The sequence below is a fragment of the Ciconia boyciana genome, chromosome 2 (genome assembly GCF_034638445.1).
Source record: "Ciconia boyciana chromosome 2, ASM3463844v1, whole genome shotgun sequence".
In the NCBI taxonomy this organism is placed as follows: domain Eukaryota; kingdom Metazoa; phylum Chordata; class Aves; order Ciconiiformes; family Ciconiidae; genus Ciconia; species Ciconia boyciana.
In genome coordinates this window covers 93,767,768-93,788,188 of record NC_132935.1, presented here as the reverse complement: position 1 = coordinate 93,788,188, position 20,421 = coordinate 93,767,768, and the positions used below count along the sequence as shown (strand labels likewise).

At 41.1% G+C, this 20,421-nt stretch overlaps 1 protein-coding gene across 3 annotated transcripts in view; it reads left to right on the top strand.

Moving 5' to 3' along the window:
• DUSP22 (dual specificity phosphatase 22) overlaps positions 1–18,986 on the top strand; it is a 44,823-nt gene extending 25,837 nt beyond the window's left edge. For all 3 annotated transcript variants that reach the window (XM_072853196.1, XM_072853195.1, XM_072853197.1), the window contains 4 exons: positions 4,980–5,029; positions 10,507–10,581; positions 12,100–12,271; positions 15,151–18,986. In XM_072853196.1, the coding sequence (XP_072709297.1) occupies positions 4,980–5,029; positions 10,507–10,581; positions 12,100–12,271; positions 15,151–15,336 (483 nt within the window). In that variant the 3' untranslated portion in view covers positions 15,337–18,986. The remainder of the gene's footprint in view (positions 1–4,979; positions 5,030–10,506; positions 10,582–12,099; positions 12,272–15,150) is intronic.
• The last annotated feature ends 1,435 nt before the right edge of the window (positions 18,987–20,421 follow it).

The window sequence follows — 20,421 nt, the reverse complement described above, 5'->3', positions numbered from 1 at the left end:
CATAAAATACTGGATTTAATAACAAAGATTTAATTATCTTTTTTTAAAAGCTAATGGTATTAGGAAGGTGGTGTTCTGTAGTCTTACTGACTTTTCCAAATGTGAGATAACTCTTCAGTTTCCAATCTTAGTAGATTGACCTGTAAAATAACTAGAAATTTGAAAATAACTGCAGTTCCATTAATACCTTATTAACTGTAGTGTAACACTTCTGCATATAGATGTGTGTGCCTAAACCTTTTGGGTTTTAATATCTCGATAGTCACTGCAGCAGAACTGACTTAGTTCTAGAATATGTGATGAAATTGTGCAAGTGTTGTCATTGTTTCTCAAATAACAGTGAATTTTAGAAATTTTACTTAACTCTCGCTTGTTTCAACTTTGACAATCTTGAAATCTGAATACTTGCTCTAGTTTTGTTAGCTCTCACTGTATCGGTTTAACTGTAGCATTTAGTTTCAGGGCCTAAGAGACAGAAATCTAGTTTTGGTGGTTACTCTATGCTGAAACAGAAAACAGAAAAGTAAATGATATTTTATTTTACTGATTTTTTTGAGGTAATCTTAACAGGTTAAATACACCAAAAGAAATGGGAGTGCTGCTTTTATTTGAGGGCATCAGTTGGGATCATCATATGAATAATAAGGAAAAAGTTTAGAGAAGTGTGTGTGTTAGAGGGTGGGGGTGTTTGGTGGTAAAGGTGATTGATGGAGAAAGGAAAGTGAGCAATGATTTAAAAGTAACAAGTGGAAAGTAGTAGTGAATCAAGATGAGCAGAAGAAAGCTGTGCTCAGCATCTCATTGACCTGGGACCTTGGGTTTGAACACATTCCATATGTATGGAATGTTTTATTACCTGAGAACATATATAACTTCTGCTTAATTAAAAAGGTAAAGGTTGGATTGGTTTTTGTTTGGTGTTTTTATTTTTTATTTTTTTTAAATGGGTAATCTGGGAAAAAGCTCGTTTGGAGAGATAAGACGACTGATACAGCTGTCAGATGAAGAAATGTTTAAATAACTATATTAGCAGCAGTATTCAATAACTAAAGTGGATGTGTTACTTCATGTAGGATTTAAAATAATATTTCTTTTAATCAGTTTTTATAATTGCAAGCTTTTCTCTTTGCTTTGAACAAGTAACATGTTTTGGGATGAGTTAGCTATTCTGTGGCACCTAATTTAGTGTGTGTAGGTGAAGTGGTACAATACCCGTTTTGAGTTGTTCTGTCCTTTGTCCACTGAATACTTTTTAGAGAATTGTCACTTCTAGGGAACAAAACAGAGTTAATTTAAAAATAAATTAATAAATAAAATAAAGACTTCCATATGGTTGACATCAAATTTGTATTTTGTCTTCCCATCTTTATTAATATGCAGTTTTGGTTCAACTTTGGGTATTGCATTTGCAACCAGATTCAAGTTTATTTAATGAAACTGCAGACTAGGTACTGATTTGGAGCTTGTTGAAATTTTCACTAGGAGCTGGTCTGCTTGACTCTTCAATCTTTTCGTTTGGCTTACTCTGTTTTAGTTGCTGTTTCAATGATTGTTGCCTTCTTACATCTTATGCTTTGCAGTTTCAGAATGGCAAACAAACTGCTAGGTAATAAAATAGTGATGTCTCTGTCTGTCTTGCATGCTAGTACCCCATCTAAAATGTTGTAGGTATTGTTTGGTTGGCATAAACTGTTCTGCTTTGAAAGGTCCCTTTGGGACAGTTCTTAGATGTTATCTGCAGGGTATGTGCACAGGAAGGACAGCAGTGTCTTGTGGCACAAATAAACAAATAATATTATGATCCTGGGTAGTTTGTTTTTTTTAAAAAACAGTCACAGACAGCAGGGTTCAGTAGTTAAGTATCTTCCTATTGCCAATACGTTTAAAAAAGTCTGTCCAGCATATGTGAGGAAAAGCTAATTCCAGCAATCAACATATGAGTGTCTACACAGAAAATCCCTTAATCTCATTTATGAATATGTGCCCCATACAATCTTGTGTTGTTGTATTTCAGATATCCAATTATGATAGATGACATTTGATCCTATTATCATTGTTATTTCAACCAAGAGAAGCAAAACTTGATGGTAGGGTGGGATCCTCAGGAGTTACCAAGTCTGGCCAAACTCTGCTTGGGTCGAAGTCACTGAGAGTTTCACTGTTGATTTTTGTGGGAGTCAGGTTAGGTCACTGCACAGTACTTTTGAAATCCCACCTCTAACTATGTTTGAGTTGAGTGTGTGATTATTTCCTCACAGGGAGGAGTCCATCACCACAACCTTCCACAACCACCATACAAGTGGCATGCATCAGTCAAAATACCAAATTCCAGTAACGTTAACCATCTCCTGTCTGAGAAGCTACATTAATAAGGCTAACAGGCTGATGTTGAGCATTTGCAAGCACAGTAGTGAAAAGAGTGCTGTGGGCTTCACTGGAAATTGTAAGTGCTGAAGACCTCCAGGATCAGGCTCTGGATGAGCCATTCAGTACCATGTGCGGTCTCTCATAGGCTAGTTTCATGCTCGCTTGTGGTAGTGGGAACTAGCCAGCCATGACAAAAAAAGAACATTGTGGGTCTTAAACTTGTGCTGGTGCTACTTCTGCTTTTAAAGTGAACATGATCTGAAAGCCCCTCTGCACTCAGCCTGTGAAAAGCACTCGGCGTGTGCCATAGCTTCTGAAATCTGTGGAACAACTTGCGTCAGTGCATGCTGAAGGAGCGAACCTTCTGGCATATAGTGTGCTCCAGAGTTAAACCATCTCCTACTTTCAGTTTTCTTCCAGTGTTTTTCCCTTGGTGGTGCAGAGTTAGTGGCATAGAGTTGTCTAGAGGTGTGGTGGAAAGAATAGCATGTAAATTTACTTTCAGGTCACAGGCCCTCGTTCTACTGGAGTGACTCACTTGAAATGATACTAGTGTCCGAGATAAACCTCTCAGATGCGTCATAGAAGATGCTTATTATCGTAATTAATCTGTCACAATGTAATTATCATCCTTGGCTCAGCAGTCTATCAATATATGTATTACTGCTACATCGTCTTTCTAAATGAGTGTATCTGTGCAAGCTGTTGTGGATCAGCTTATGGCTGTGGAGCCATCCTGGTTTCCCACAGTAGGCATCCCTTCTCCTGATACGAGGCAGGAGGGACTGTTACTTGTTGATGCCCTTGTCTCTGGCAGCAAGCTGCTTTGGTTTGCAAACTGATTTCATTCTCATTCTCTCTCCCCTGAGCTGTGTTTTGCCACGCAGCTCTCATGCAAAGTGCCATGTGCTGTCACTGGCTTGGTGTTGTCCTGATGGTGCCTTCTCTGTAGTCGGGCACTGCCATGTCTCCATATCCACGCTTAGCACTGTCTGCAGAGCCTTCCCCGCTCTGACTCTGCCTTCCCCAAACCAGAAGGCCATAGACAGTAGCATCTCTGCTGTGGTTGTGGCATGCTGGGGATGGCCTGTCAGAGCAAGGAAGTCTGGTAAAGCATAATGGGGACAGGGCAGGCTCTCAAATCTGTGTGGCTGTGAAGAAGACACTGATTGATGGGGTTCTAGTGGGTTGAGGAAATGGCTGGTGCCATGTGTAAATGGTGGTGAAGAGATGGGGTGAGGTATCACCACATCCTCTCTGACATAGCGGTGAAGTTCATGCATCTTGCGGAATATTAGCATGATGGTGTATCATGGTGCCAGGAGACAGGACCTCTTATAAAAGGGGTTGCTCTGTGGTGTAAGATGGCAAGTGAAGTAACAAAGTGCGTGTAGGGAAAATTAAAGAGAGGTTTCTGAGCCAGCAGAGCAAAGGTGGTGCTGGAGAAGATGGTTGCCTCACATAGCCATGACAGTTAAGCAATGAAATTTTCACCCCCCCCACCCCCAGCTGGCAAATGAAATGCCTGGTAGATGCATGTTGTGTTCCACCTTGTTGGCAAAGGATCTCTTATAGATAAATGTGTGACTTTCCATGTGTGTTGTTGAACATGCAGGATTATTACAGGGGTTTGCATTGTTACAGAAAGATAAACGAAGGTGCATTTTATGGTGGACCTTTTGCTGTGAATCCCTATCTTTTACAAGTACATCTGAGAAGTTCATAAGTCTGCATCTGAGAAGTCAAAAGACTTCCAGTGAGTGATTTAGTTTTTGCGTGTCTGAGCTGCAACCTATATTCTTGGAAGTCCTGTTTGAGAAGTTAGCTAAGTATGCTTTCAGAAGTGTTCTTTTTCTTAACAGTCATAGGAGCAAAACAAGCTTTGAAAATAAAATGACAGTTAAAATGAGCGTTGACAATGCAAAGCAGTAGTGTATGATTATAGTGTTGTTTTAAATATACCCAGTAATATTTTTAATGCCTCAGAAATGGTTATCTAACTTCCCTAATTGATCTTGTAACTTATTATGATAGCTGACTAAGAAAGTGAGGCTAACTTTGTGGAAGAAAAGTATGAGTTTTACAGTTGTCCTTCTTGAAGTTTCCAAAAAATAACAACCAAAACGCATAGCACAAACACGTTTCTCCTCTGAAATGCATTTTGTTTGGTTTATCAACTAGCTAAAGAAAAATGATTGCATGGGATCAAAAGAAATTGCTTATCACAATTTTAGGTTGTAGCGTCTGTTCAGAGAAAGGGAAGGGCAGGAGAAGATGCAACTTAGTTTTTCTAGAAATGTAAGAAGAATGAGATTTTGAAAATGAGGTTTACAACTTTTTAGTAAAGATGCTTCTATTTTAAAAAGCCTGCTATTGGTCCTTGGGATAAGCATGACTAAGCTATGTGCTGGTGTCTCAGCAACAAAGCAGATGTGAAAACAGTGTTTTAAAAATCCGGCTGCATAGAGATGATCTCTGCTTGTCTGAATAACGGTGTGTCTTTTCTCAAAGTCAATAAAACTGCACCAATCTAGAGCAGGTCTTGCACAGTGGTAGATAAATGTATTTAACTTGGATATTTTCTTCTCATTCCTTTTTGCTTCTTTACACAGGGAGTGAAGTATCTGTGCATTCCTGCTGCTGACTCACCCTCACAGAACTTGTAAGTTTTCTTTGAAAATAAATCACAAAACCCCAGAAATCCCTCAGTACCATGATGCCTGTTTTACAAAGAGCTGATTCTGATCTCTCATGTATTACACAGATGTGGTTTTTAATCTGTTAAGAAAACACAGTAACACTTTATTCCAACCACTTTGGTTCAGACCCTGCTTTTAGTGTATAAGGGCTTGTAGGAGGGTCAGTATGTAAACACTCTTCTTCATTTGTGGCCTTAAACTTCAGGAATTCCTTAGTGAGTCCACTCCTTATTTAGTCCCAGTTTATCCTAGCCATTGTTTTTGTAAATATTTTTGCTTGGCTGTTCTCTTTTGTTAGCACTATCTCCAGCCATTAACGAGCAGAAAATACTTGAAAGAGGTATGAAGCCTGGTGCTTCAAGGGTTGCAACAAATTCCTCACAGTGGGCCTTCAAGATAAAGTCCCAGTGTGCAAACTACCCCTGTAACTATCTGCTCTGGACTTCTTGAACCTGCCTTAGAAGGCCCTGCTGCTCTTAGTAGGAGGCTGGCACAGCAGGGAGTTTCTGCCCTGCGGTGACTCTTGCCTTGAAGATACATATACTGAAACTAGGGTGTCCTGGCCTCGCTCTTTCTCATCTCCACTAATGTTCATGAAACGCTAATTGACTTGCCCTTGGTTTTAATGTTTTGAACCATTGAGCATAGCAAGTCCTTGATTCCAAAGAGAAATCAAAACAGGTTTTGTCAGAGAACTTGGATGGTGACCAACTCTTTCTTCCAGAGCTCACTGTTTATGTTGGGTAGAGGCGAGGGGGGTTTCAGCCACATCCTGCTACCAAGTTTTGTAGAGAAACAAGTAGTTGAAAGAGGCCTGGTAGGTACGGAAGGAAATGCAGCACTGCTTTTCTCTCACATCACAGCAATATTCCGATTTACGCTTTCAGGGGATATTTTTAGAGTATGTGCTTCTCGTACCCTAGAAAGATTCCAGCATGGCGTTTGATGTGTGGTGATTTGCCTTTTCATTCTGCATTTCTGTTGTGATTTTAGGGGGGGTGGTGGGGGGGTGGGAAACACCATATGAACAATGCTCCCCCCCCAGCACACAACAAAAACCACCCCAAAACCCTAAATTTCAAGACAGGTCTGTAATGAGAAGGCAGGCAGCTAACTGCCTTTGTCATGGACAACTTTTGTGGCCTTAATACTTAAAATAAATAAAAATAAATAAATGTAAAAAAAATCCTTTTGGGAAGGAAAAAAATATGAGATTAGAGGGAAACATTCACATGTTGTCATATTAATTGTTTGTTGGTATTCTGAGATCTGTAGCATTTCTGAAAACCTTTTGCAAATCTGCTTCCTTTGTTAATAGAGATCTGGATCAATTGGAAATGGAAATAGAAAGGATGGCATTTGTGATGAAAGTTAATCAATGTACAATTCAGCCCCTCCCTCACTGTTAAATATCAAGGAGTTGTATTGAAAAACCACCTCTGGCACTTGAGCTGCCTGGCACAGTACCAAAGCTCTTAAAGCTTCAGTAAGAAGATACAATATTTGCATGAGTATTGTTTCTGTTATGCTGCAGGCATCTAAAATACTTGCTTTAGTATCAGGTGGTTGCAAGCAAACGTCATTACTTCTAATACTGATACATTTTATCACTTAAAATAAAACTTGATGAGTAACCGATTTTTCTTTTTTGCTTTATGCAGTCCAGATCTTCAAGTAAAATCAAATCATGACGCTTGCAAATAGCAATGTTGCGTGCTTTGCACATACAATCTTCTGAAAGCAAGAGGAAGCTGTCTTTGTTCAGCCTGTGAGGATTTGACACAATCTTATCTAGGAGCAGTTAACTGTGCTGCCTGTGCCCTCTGCGGAGGGAGGGATAGCTGGGGAACAGGAAAGGGAATTAGTCCCTCTGCAACATCGTTGTGCATCTACTCTATTCTTTCAAAAGAGGGATTCTGGTGGTGGCGGGGGGGAGGAAAGCAGCATCCTGTATTGCAGGTCTTTGCATTTCCTTAGCAATGGTTGACAGGCACAACTGACCAGATACACACTGCTGTCTTGTCTGTCTCTCCCAACAGCAAGTTTTTCAGAAGCTTTGCTGCTACTTTGCAACTGCTGGCAGGTTGATAAGGTCCAGCTGAAAGCCTTTACCCACTGAATTTTGGGACTGTGAGCTCTTAATTCACTTCAGCTCAGTTTTTGTGAGGGAAACTTCTGGTTTCTTATGTGTGTAATGCACATTTACTCCTAGTAAGCTTGTTTAGTGGAGCTCCCTTCCTCAGAGGAATGAATTGCCAGGGAAATACAGTAGGGATTCCCCTGTTAACATGTGGGTGTTCACTAAAGTGGCTCAAAAGCTTGCTTCTACTCCCATGTTCTGCTCCTAGCAAGCATAGGAATCAAGCAGTTGCTTTTGAGACTCAAGGTGCTTCCTAGGCGTTAGATGAGTGTTTTCCCTGGACTGTGAGAATTTTATCTTGGGTGATTGACTTCTCCAGAAATGTCATCTCCTATAGAACCTGTTGCTAAAAAGTTGATTCTATAGAAATCAAATCTTCCCTTCCAGTCCTGTTCCAGCTAATTGTCTTAGGCTATGTGTTTCTAAGGACCTAACCTCCAACAGTCAGGCTGTTAGTGGTAATAATACAGAAGCCAGATAACCTATTAAGAAAATAAATTTTGGTGGATCTTTGTTGCATTTACATTGCTAAAGGAAAGATGCTTCTTCCTATCTGATTTGGATGCTTTCTTTTTAACCCTTATAATATTCATGGAAGTCTGACTAGCAATGAATGAATATGTAGATCTGGTATCATAACTCTGCCCTCAGCCTGGTTTTGGATTATCCAGCTTGCTAATGCGTAAGTTTAGATAACTTTTACAACATGCTGGTAGGGGCACTGTACTGGTTGTTCTTCCTGTGGTATTTTCCCACTGTGAAGATGATGCAGTTCAGGACCCAGCTTTAAGCTGGGAGATGTAAAAGCCAGACATCATGTAATAAATTGTCTTGAAGTAACTGTTCAGTCCAACAAATAGGCTGCAAATCAACACATTTGTCAAGTGCTTTCCTGTTACAGATGATAATCAACTGTTTGTGGTCAATGTAAGACTTGCCATTCTTCTTTGTGTCTGGCACTTGCCGCACAGCTAACTGGTCCTCAATCTTAGTTTTCATGTAAATATGGTTTGTACCATAACTTTGAAAATGAGCTTAGGCAACTGTTTCTGCTGGAGCCAGCAGAGACCCCGATACCATAGGATTGTGGAGGAGTATGTTTCTTCTTTTCTCTGACTCAAGGTGAGGAGGGGCCATGGTTCTACAGAGCAGCACTAATTCTAAACTTGGCTCTTTCTCTTCTAATTTTCATGAATGCCTGTAAGCACTTAGACTTGACAGTGTTTCAGCAGACCAAGTGTCAGCAATAAGGGTGAATAAAACTGAGTGAATGGTGTTCACTGCTAGCTATATTTAGTACCTTGCAAAGGTGTTATGCTCATTTGCAGATATTTTCAACCCAAAGCATTGAAGTGTTTAACCAAAACTTGTGCTAGACCATTGAAGTGAATTCATTGGTGCTTGGAGCTGTGCTGTTGGCCAGATTTTCTAGAGAGAAAGAGAAAAGATGGGTGTGAGAAAGAGAGAAGACTGGGATGTGGTCAATCCAGCCCTAACCAAATTTCATCTGACTGAATCCGTTCAATCTTGGATAAGTGCTCCTTCATTGTGCAATAGCAACGCCTCTTGTGCACACAGCCCAACATCTCATTTGTCCTCTGAGTTCATTTATGTGAAGCTGCTCGTGCCCCCCAGGCAGACCTGAGCACCATGATTTGTTAGAACTCAGCCAGTGAAAATGTTTTGGAGCAGCAGTCTGAGTAGAAATGTATTTGTAAGGCTTCGTCCCTCTTTTTCACTTATCCCACATACTTGATGCATTTCTTGAGAAACATAAAATCCTGAGTTGACATGCCCTCCTAAAGCTTGGTATTGCATTGTGCCTTGAGATTTTCCAAATAAGTCACTCAGGTCTTCGCCAGCTGTGTTGGCCATGTTGTATCCAGTGATGCAAGAACTTGCCTTGGGGAGGGTGTCCTGGGCTTTGGGATCCCTCTTCCTGGATATTTCAGCTTAGACATCATTGCCTTTGCAAGTTCCACAGGCACTGTCACTCTGTTGCATCACTGTTGGCCTCCTTCAGGTCTTGCATGTTATAGTATCAGCAGCTGCACTGTTCAGCAGGAAGGGAAGCTTCCTTTTATGTGGGTATTCCTGATTTTTGTGTGGCTGCTGGTGCTGGGCTGAGGTTTTTTTCTTTTACCCTTGTGGTATAATATTCACCCTGAGAGGGGAAACATCTTGAATACAGGACGTTGTGTTTCATGGGTGTTGAGCACAGTGTGCTTTCTGGTTCGTCTTTGCCAATAAGCTTGGTACTGACTGCCCCTTAAGAAGCTCTTTCTTCTGTGTTGCACACATTGCCACTGCTTGTGAGCTTAAATTGCAAGAGCACTCAAAGGCCACAGTGAACTCCAGCTCTATTGAACTAAGAGGTGCTGCTGGCACTTGTGATAAATTGCAGGCAGCCCCACAGGCTTTGCAGCCTGAAAGGCAGAGGCATGGTGAGCAACTTGGGACTGGGATGCAAAGAGGTGATGCTGCAGATTAACTGGGCAGTTGTCATCATCTCATAACTTTCTTTCAGACTTGCCCCACTTAAAATGAAGAGGCATGTGTAGAGGATAATGAGAGTACAAACCTTAAGGTTTGTAAACTGAGTCTGTCTTCTCCACATTTTCTCCTCTGCTTTAATAAAGGTAGGCTGTAGGTAGGGGTTGGCAGACACCCTGAGTAAGGGCAGGCAGAAGGGGTACTGCAGTCTGAGGGGAGGAGACTGGAAGGAGCTGAAGAAGCCAGGGCTTGAATTGAGAATTTTTTCATAGCAGGGACAAAAGGGAGAGATTTCATGTTGCAAAGAAGAAAGCCGTAACATTGATGTGTCCTAGTACATGGTTTGAAGGAGGAGGTGAAGTCAAAGTTAAGTGTAAGTTTGGGTAGCGGGTAGTGGATGCCTCTGAGAGACAATATACCTTGAGAACTGTTCATGTAGTCATGCGGAGTGTCATCTGACATCTGAGCGTACGCAAGGACATGCGAGGTCAAGTTACTAGTTTAAAGAGGCATAAAACACAAACTGAAATACATACTTGACAGTCATCAGAATACAGCGTTTGTTAATGTTTATCACACTGTAGTGCCTAAGATACCAGTTTCTTCTTCAGGCAGAGTGGAGAATAACTCTGCCAGTGAGTTCTGCGTTTCATTGGCAGACAGTAACTTTTACCTTGTAAGACCTGTATTCAGTTCTAAATTCTAGAAACAGCGTTAAGTGAGCTTTCGGATACATTTCTCTCTTTCTAAGTAGTGATTTTACTAAATAGAGCACTTTCTTTATTCCCCTTCTGCTTCTGTTTTCAGAGCAAGGCATTTCAGAGAGAGCATCAAATTTATCCATGAGTGCCGGCTTACAGGTGAAGGCTGCCTAGTTCATTGGTATGTATACCGCTTGCTAAAAAAAGTTCTTAAGTGTTTTTCTACCTTGATTTGGATGTTCATAATTTTAATGATAAGTTAGTGCTCATCTCCATTTTATAGCAAAATCTTCTTGGACTGAAATGCTCCTCTTATTTGAAGAGCTCCAAAAGACTTGCAAATGCTCTTAAAGCCTCGTGGTAGGACTTGTGTTGCCCACTGGGGTGGGCAGCTGCCTGGAGACAAAAGGAGCCCAAGAAATTCTTCTTGAGCTTCTCTTCTTATCAAACCTTCTTGTAGGATTGATTTGCCTAGAGATGCATTATTTATTTCCCATTATTTTAATCACTGTATTTATAAATGTGATTTCCATAATCCTAATAATTTGATTAGTTTCCATAACAGCTTTTTTGGTGACTTCAGAGTTGTTAAAAAAAATTCCTCTGAACTGAAATTGATTTTTTTCTTTTTTTTTTTCTTTAAACTGCTGAAGCATTCAAATGTTGCGTTTGTTAATAGCAAGTCTCTGATTGGAGAGATGCTCCTGGGACTGTAGAGAATAGAAAAGGAAATCCCACCCTGGGTTTTTTCTTGCTCTCTACTATTGGTTCTAGTCTTTGTGCTGTATGTCCAAGTGACATATCTGAGTCTATATCTGGAATCAGAGTCATCTCGCGATTTGAACACTGGACTTGTACACAGGCCCTGAGCATAAATCCTCAGTTTGCTACTGACTCATGACAGGACTGCGTACAAGTCATTTGGTCAGTCTCCATGTATGTAAAACAGGGATAATTAGTCTGAATTCTGATAGAACTTTGAAAAACATATATTTAAATTTGTGAAGCATTTCAAAAGCATAAAATGTTCTCAAAATGCCAAGTGAAAGAGTCTGGTACAAATGTAACTCAAACACGTTCTTTATACTCACAATAGTAATAGCTGGGAGGTTTTTTGTCCAGTGCTCTCAAAACAGTAGTAGTGAATGATTCTTACTTTATCCCAGCATTTCATGTGGGGAAACTGGAGTCCTGAGAGTTGAAGTTGCACAGTGTATGGATAGCAGAAAGACGAAAAGAACTCAAGCAACCAGTCATACGTACTTTAACAGTTCAGTTAAAGTTCATTTCGGCCCCATGAAATTGAAGCCTGTATTCATGGTGGAGGGGGAACGGTCTTATTTCACTGCTCTGATCTATATAAGCAGAAGAAAGTGGGTGACATTTCTAGCTTATTAAAAATCAAATCTAACTTAGAATGTGTGCTCTGTCCCCTGTTTTGTGAAGACTTAATACTTATTTCTTCCTTTGCAGTCTCATATGAATTACCACTTGGAACCTACTTTCTTGATCTTGTCATAGATTTGTTCTGGTACATTTGAAAAAGCAGCACCAAAACCCTTTAACTCAAATATTGTAATATTTCTTCCTCGTGGCGAGCAACTCGGCAGTCTGCTGTGATGTGGGGAAGTGATGCTTTTAACTGTGATAGATGAAGTACAGTACTACTTCAATTTATTGCACCTCCTTTTTCATGCAGCCTTGCAGGTGTCTCCAGGAGTGTAACATTGGTGGTTGCCTACATCATGACCATCACAGACTTTGGCTGGGAAGATGCACTGTCTGTTGTCCGCGCAGCGAGATCCTGTGCCAATCCTAACATGGGCTTCCAGAGGCAGCTACAGGACTTTGAAAAACATGATGTTGATCAGGTAAATGAGCAACAATCAAATGAGCTGTGGAACACTACCCCAAGTCAGATCATGGGCTACTTCTCATTATTTTGTGGCCTGGGTGGTTTATCTGACTCCCTGGTTTTGCTTTGAGGGAGTGGCATCTTGGCCAAGCCTACTGCACTGGGGAGGTGCAGATAGAACTGAAGGTATCAGGGAATGCTGGATGGGAGAAGAGCACAACATCTAAACACCTCCTGCCCAGCTGTGCTCTCAATCCAGTGATTGCTTCAAGTGTGCTAAGACACAATACAAGACTGACACCTTTAGAGGGGTGAAAACTAAAGAGGGAGTTGCTCAGAATGCAGCAGAAAGACCAACCTATAAGTACCAGTTGCATAAAAATAGTGGGTTTCCCCCCACTATTCATTTGGAATAGTAAGCAGGAAAGAAATCATAATCAGAAATCTTTGCTATCCAGGAGTTAACCTAGGTTCTCATTATGACTTACGTGTCGTGTTCCCCCCACTTCTGTGGCTGAGACTTAATAAATTTTCTGATGTGTGGAACAGTCTCAAGTCTGATCCCTTTTTTTCTTAGCCTTTGAAGGCTTTGTAGGACTAGGAGAATTGAGAGAACAGTAAGACTGCAAAGTGGTTTTCATAAAACAAAAATTAGTTTCTTACCCCTAAAAAGAACCATCCCACGCAAAAGACCTGCTCCCCGTGGGTGATCAGTGACTTCCACTTATGTTAACAAGCTACTCTGGCCATCCCCTCCATTTTCCATTGCTCAGCATGTTGCTGTTCTCTGGGCTTTTGTGCCTATTGTGCTTATTAAAAATCAACAACAACAGAGGCAAACCAAAATCAGAAAGCAAAATACATGAGGCAAAGGATGTTGGTGTTCTTTTTATTCCATCCCTGTCATTCTGCTGCAGAAAGCTCAGAGTTTAGAGATTACCATTTGTTTTGCATGATACAGTTTGCAACTGTAAATATTTGCGTTTTTTTAATATTTAACTGAATGTTTCCTGGATCGTTTGGAACTGGTGTAAATGGTAGAGTAACAGATTTTTAAGACACAAAAGTCAGAGGGGGACTTTCCAGACTTGTCTCCTTCCTCCCTTACAGTCATTTCTACTCTAATTGGTCTGGGCTAACAGCAATGACAATTAAGGCTATATGCAAATAGCCTGATAAAGACAGTAACGTCTCTCTTTTTTCATCCACCATGGACGACACATTCTGCCTTTTTTCACTGAGGGGGAGGCAGTAGGTTGCAAAAAGAAATATCCACCTGTAGTCACTGGCTGGGCTGTAGTTTCCTACTGTCTCTTAACAGCAACCACATCCTTAGCAGGTGTCTGTTTACACACCTGATTTCAGTGGAATGATGCCATCTGCCAAGGGCGTGAACTTTTTTCTGACTTCAACAGCATGAGTGTTTTGCTGTGCCACTATAGGGTGGTATCCTGTGGGGTTTCTGGAATGGGGTCCTTTAGACCTTGGTCTTACAGGAAGGGGTTTAGTCACTAAGGTCATAACATGGTTTGCACCAATTCCACACCAGGACACACATGGTAGCCTGAGGCTTCAGATTTGACTCTGGACCTTACGATCTTTTAGGAATGGGAGGGAGTAACTATGTTGAAGTCTTGCCTCTCAATGTCCTAGTAAATGGTCTTATGGATAAAGCTGTCCATGAGCTCCAAACAGGACAAAGCCATGAAAGTTAAGGCTTCAGAAATGATAGCAGGAATATTATCCCCATTGGGACAGAACAGTTTGGGTCTGTGTCTACTTGCTGCTTCTGCAGAGAAGAGCAACAAGATTGTCAGGAATGACTAAGTGGACTCAAATTCTTCAACTGACAAAGAAATATCAGAGAAGGATGTGATAAAGGTCTATAAAGTTGAGTGGAATAGAGAAAGTGAACAGGTGTGATTTCCACTCCTCCCTGTAATGTGAGAGGGAGCTATCAATTGGCAGGTCCCAATCAAGGAGAAGGAGGGTTTTTTTTATACAATATGTACTTCTGGAACTTGTTGGCATCCAGATACCTTGTGGTAAAAATTTGTGGATTCAGAAAGTGATCTCATGGCAGAAAAAGTAATTTCTTGCTATTGAACACAAAAGATACTGCCTCAGCTTCTGAAAGTACCCAAGCTGAAAATTGCTGGAAGCTGAGGAAATGACCAGGGAAAAGGTCCCAGCATTATTGCCCTGCCACTGCCTGATTTTTTCCTCTGTGTTTACATCCGGCTACTCTCATACTAGGACACAGAGCTGGATTGACCTTCAACTGGATCTGGTACATCTGTTACCAGGTACCATATTCAGTCATTCGTGTCAGCAACATATAGGGTCCTATTCTATAGCTTTTAAAGCTCCTGGTCTTTTTCTTCCTAGAAGATACCTTTCCTGATATCTACAGTACTTTTTTTTTTTTTTTACTACTGGTGTTTGTGGGCTCAGGATGAAAAACCCATATGAGTGGTTCACTTTCTGATCTTCAACCTTCTTGCAGCCTCTTGTGACTTGGGCAAGTTGGCTGATCATGTTAGCTTCCATGCTTATTAATCCCATTGTATATGCAACAGAAGGAGGGTGCTTTTAAGTCCAGGACATCCTTGCCTGGTGGGTGTTCCTTACTCCATTTTACTCCAGTCAGCCAAATTGTTATGCAAGTCTGGCATTTTAGGGGATGTAAGGGATCTCGGTGATTTCAAATGTGTGTTCCTGTGCCTATGTATTCTGTGCTGCTCTTGAAGGACATGCAATATTTGGAGTGCTTTTCTTTAAACTACTTGTGTTCTTAAAGGCTCTTGAAATTCTGTAGGACAGGAGGGAGTATTACTTCTGCATCAGTCTCGTGATTGTTTCATCATATTATATATGTACGTTCAATTTCTGCAGTTCAGGCAGTGGCTGAAAGAAGAATATGGGGAAAACTCTTCTCAGGATCTGCAAGAAGCCAAAAATCTTCTGAGCAAATATAAAGAGCAGGCAGAGTTGCAGCAGACTACTGGAGGAAGACAGTGGAATAACAACTTCTCCTCTGTGCCATCTCTCTCATACAGCAACTACACAACAGAGACCTAATCGTAGGAGGTTGATTTTTTTTTTTCTTTCTACCTTTGAAAAACATCTTGCCATAATTTTCATCCCATCTTCAAGACTCTCAGCAGTAATCATGCAAACAGTTGATTTGTAGAAAGCTTCTTGATGAAAATACTACATTATGTGTGTGTATGAGTGTGTTTCACACAGTTTTATAATTTGGGCAGGATCAAGCGTTCTGTATGCCCAGGACATGATCCAGTTACTGTGGCTGAACCAGTTTGTCAGCCAGCCACAGCTATTATCCCCTTATGCCCACATTGCCTGGCATTTGCTGTGAGGTTAGCTCAACTCCTTCCATTGTAGGCTAGCAAAGGGCTCTGAGAGATGAAGTCTGGTGATTCAAGCTGTGGCAGTTTGACATCTCTGCACTATTAATGTGGCAAAGATGTTATTGCACCTGAAGAAGGGAACTCAAGTCTGTGTCTCTTCTGCTCCTGTTCACAGTCCATTGGCAAGTAATACCGTGGAGGTGGCCTTGAACTTGAATGCTAGGCTGCAAACTGGAGCAGGTGAGATATGGGTACACGTACCTCTCTACCAACAGTAGCATCTAGGAGAGAAGTGGGACAGACAGCTCTGAGTAATAATATCTTCAACTGCCACAGTTGTACTTGCTTCAGTGCACGTGAGACAGAGCTGTTGGTAGAACTGCCGCAGACCAAGAGCACCGAGACTGTTACCACAGCTCAGCTGATGTGCAGTGATTTAAGCCGTGGTCCCTGATTGTGCATCTGATCTCCCAACATAAGCTTCTCTGGAGAGTAGTTTATCAGGTCTCCAGTGCCACTGAACTTCATTCCCCGTGGAACATGTGCCTCTTCAACACACGCCCCTGCGCACATGATAACGTGTCTCCAAAGAGTGGGCTTGGTGTGAGTGCGAGCACCTGTTTCTTTGCTTGTGCTGTGGTTTGCTCTTTGACTTCAGCTACCTCAGAAATGCTGTCCTTGTCATTGTGGTTGTAAATGCAACCTTGAAAATTGCCTTGTGTAATCTTAATCTGACACTGAGTGAAGTAAGTGGGTACGTGTGTGTGCGAGAGCGTGCGTGTGCATGTATATTTCACAAATGTCTGTATTTGAGAAGTTTATTGTTTTCTTTTAAAATTGCCCGTATTTCTCACTGGTTTAAAAATTGAGTTGTTTGAATTCAACTTTCTGCCATTTTAAAACCACTATATATTTCGCTGTGATCAGATTTGTAGGAATGCATTTGTAAAATACATTTTAAACTAGGTTAAAATTAGGGGGCATACTCTGCTCTTGGTAACATTGTGTGTTTCTGGAATGGAGCCATTGCCTGACCTACGTATATTCTAAGAGTGTAACTTTGAGTATGTCACTGGAATGCTGGGCAGTGTATTGATTTCTGATGGTGTAATGGGGCGTGGCACTGATGCCAAGATCATGATTGCTTGTCTTTGACTCAGAGGATGGAAGGCCTATTTTTCTTGAAGGTTCCAGAAAATAAAAAAATACGTCCCAAACAGCTTGAGTAGAAAAACAAAACCAAACCCCTCATTTTTTTTAAATGTGGTGTATATCATGCTAAAAGCTGAGCACTGGGCGAGAAGCAGTCAGCATACTAAATAGACTGTTGTCTCTTTCAATTTCTTTGGTGCCCTGACCTCCCATCCCTTCATGAGATTCCTCTTCATGTGATTTCCTGCTTGCTTTGGGTGGCAGTGAATTCTTTGGATGGGAGCAAGGCTTTTGGGGTCAAGTAAGCTCTGGCTGTTAAATATCTGTTGTTAAGTATCTTCAAAAAATATATGTTATGGCTCGTGAAATATGGATCTTGCGTATCAATAATTGCCAAAAAGGAAAAAAGGGAATGGGGTGGAACTGGCCTGACCGTTTCATCTGAGTCCAAGCCTGCATCAGGGTTCTCATTGCACTAAGTGCTTTAAGTGTACTGAACACAGCGAGAGCAGGATAATCATGTCTGTGTTGTAGTAGGGGATGCTGTTGGATTTGGGAAAGGTGCTGGAATTGACTTTGTTTTCAAGCTTGTAACTAAATGAGCCACTACCTATTTGGTATATCCAGCAACTGTTCTGTGTTTGCCTGGTAAGAGAAGTATTTAGCTGCTCTTGAAGATGTTGATCTGCAAATAATTGGCTGTTTAGGAATGCCACGTTGTGGCAGTGCCCACATTGGCAGTCCCCTCTGTGCTCTGGGGGCGGGTGTGGTAACTGGAAACGCTTTCCTTGATAACAGGGTCTGACACACGTTCAGGATGCTGGTCCGTTTGTTCAGCCCTCTACTCATAATAGGATACGTAGTGCAACCTCAGTCCATCCCCAAAGGGCAGCTTTGTCAGAAGCATTCTGCCTATGCTCTTGCAGGTATCCAGTCAGTCCATGCTGTAGCTGACTGCCAACACTGTATGCCATAACACTTTTGGCACTCTCGTCCTTGCGGTAGTAACCCTGTGAGTGCTGGTAAGTTGACAATTCTTTTTCTGTTCTGATAAATGCAAGGCAGAATGGGAGATATCTGTTAATGTTCGCGTGTCCAAGATTATTCTGCACTGGATTTTTTTAATAGTTTGGTTATTCCCAAAGAGTCACTCCCACAAATGGGGCTTTTTAGAACTGAACTTGGCTTTAGGGCCATATAGCCACATCAATGTGCATTATGCTGCAGCTCGAAAGCAGATACAGGGTAAAGCAGGAAGACGGAGGGAGCGCCATATTGTCAGCAAGTGGAAGTGCTTTTCTCTTTTTAAAAGACAGAAGAGGTATTTTCTGTAGTCTCTTGCTTCTACATCTTGTTTAGTGGTCTGTATGTACTGCACACTGCATTTAAGAGTGGTAAAAGAGCAACAGCAGTCTAAGAAAACTTGAATCTGGTTTATCCATGTAGAGAGCAGAATGGTAGTTTACTCCTTTATTACCACAAGGTGCAGAAGAGAGTAGCTACAGTTCTCACCTTTGGCCTTTTAGAAAGGGAGAGGAGCTAACATAGACTGAGAATGTGACATGATTTGTCTTCCAGCCAGCCTTTCAGTGGCAGTTTGTAGGACTTTCCAGTTATCTGGAACATGACTAGACCCCAGTCCACCTCTTAGTGGTTGGCCTTCCTAGTGTAGATGATGCATTCAGTTATTTTGTTTCTGTACTTCAAAACACTGTCCTCATTTTGATGTTCACTGGAAAATGTATAAAGTTTATAACACCTTATTGGATATCCAGATTTGAAATGTATGATTGATTTTTTGGGGGCTAAACTTGATATCCATGTGTGATTATAAGCAAATGTTTAGTGTTATACAATGTAGGTAATGGGTAAATGCATTAGTATTTATTACCCTGATTTTTAACCTGGAAAGAGTTGCTTCCTTACGTTTTGTGGTTGAGTGGGAAGATATGGCAAATCATATCTCTGTTTTTTAAAAAGGACAGTAATAACATTGGTTGCTATAATGGCCACTGCCTATAAAGAAGTCAGTGAAAAATTATAGTAATTACTTCAGCTAGTTTAAAACCTCTAAACCTGGTAAGCTTCTTGATTCTCTGTCTTCCTCTTCCTGGGCATCTTAGTGAAGCCTTGATTGCTTTTTCCAAATGTTTGTATTTAATATGTTCTACAATTTTTTTATGAATAAAAGTAAATGTTAACATCTGATCTGCTTGTGTGTTTCTTGAAATAAATAATAGTCTCTGGAAGGTTTCTACTCACGGTTTGTATCCCTGCAGGTACAGTAAGAGTACAAGACAAACTCATTTTGGTATTTAGATTACTGTTTTCTCCTGCACTCAGAATTCCTGAGACTTCCCCTCTCTTCACCAAGTTCTTCCAGGTGAGTTCAAGAATCTGCAGCACAAGCATCTCTTGATAGTAGTCCCACAAGAGGATGTTGCATGTTGCTCTCTTACTTATTGTTGCTGGCCCGTCATTGCAACAGGGTATGTGGTGAATCCAAATTTTGTATTCTTTTGAAATACCTACTTTTCCATAGGCACTGGTTTAGGGCTTAATTAGCTGTAAAACTTAGCTGGTTTACAGACTGCCAAGACTCAAGGCTCTCAGTAGTGGTTTGTCAGAGGAAGCTGATATAAGTGGCAGATGATGATTCTCAGGGAAAACAAAATTTTAAAACTTACAGTGTAAGGGGTGGGGGGAAAAGCCCCATTTAAATTCCCACAGATAACACACTGAATTTCTGGTTTGACACTACCACTGCTAAAAGGGTAATTCTGGTATTTGAACAATCAAAAAAAAAACCAACCAAACCCCAAAAGCAAAAAACCCATGAACCTGAAAGTATAATCAGTCATGCCTAAGTAGCCAGATCTCATGGCCGCTTTAGTTGCTGAAGGCTGAACTGTGTTCTTGCAGTGGGACTCATGAAGGCAAAGTTAGATGCTCAGGCACAACGGGTTTTGGGTCCTTTCTTTTTGCCCTCTCCTCCCTTTCCCAGCACTTGTTAGTTTATAGACTGCTGGGAATGTGTGGATGATTCCTAAGGGATCTCAGGGGTTCAACTAAATAACATCCTCCACTAGAATAAAGTTAATGTGTCTGTAGATGGCTTTGGATGTGCTGGATGCACCTTGTTCGTATTTCAGTTCAGTGTAAGTGGGATGGCTGTGATTTTATTAATGTGTGTTTCAGTCCTCTTCCTACCTTTCTGTGAAAAGACTTTAAGTTCAGTGCAGCCTGCTATGTGGAGCTTGAATGAGTAATTACCTCCTTTCTTCTGTCTGTTATCCATAGCAATGTCTTAGATATATGTGCTATAGCACTGATGAGAAAGAAAACATGTTTAAAATATAAACCCTTGTGAATTAGGAAAATCTCTTAAGTTTTACGGGAGGCTTCCCCCTACCCCCAAAGGAAAACAGCAGTTTCCAAATGAAAAATGCACTGCTGCTTTGTCTTCCTTTTGACCACTTAGCACCTCTCAAGGACAATTTTTATCCAAATCACATGTTAAAATTGTGCTGCAACCATGGTGCCATACTACTGTTCCCAACTGTGTATCTCGTTTCATTCAATGTTATATGTAACTGTCGTGAGTTCTAGAAAATGGCAGTTCTGATTTGATTCATGTAGTCCT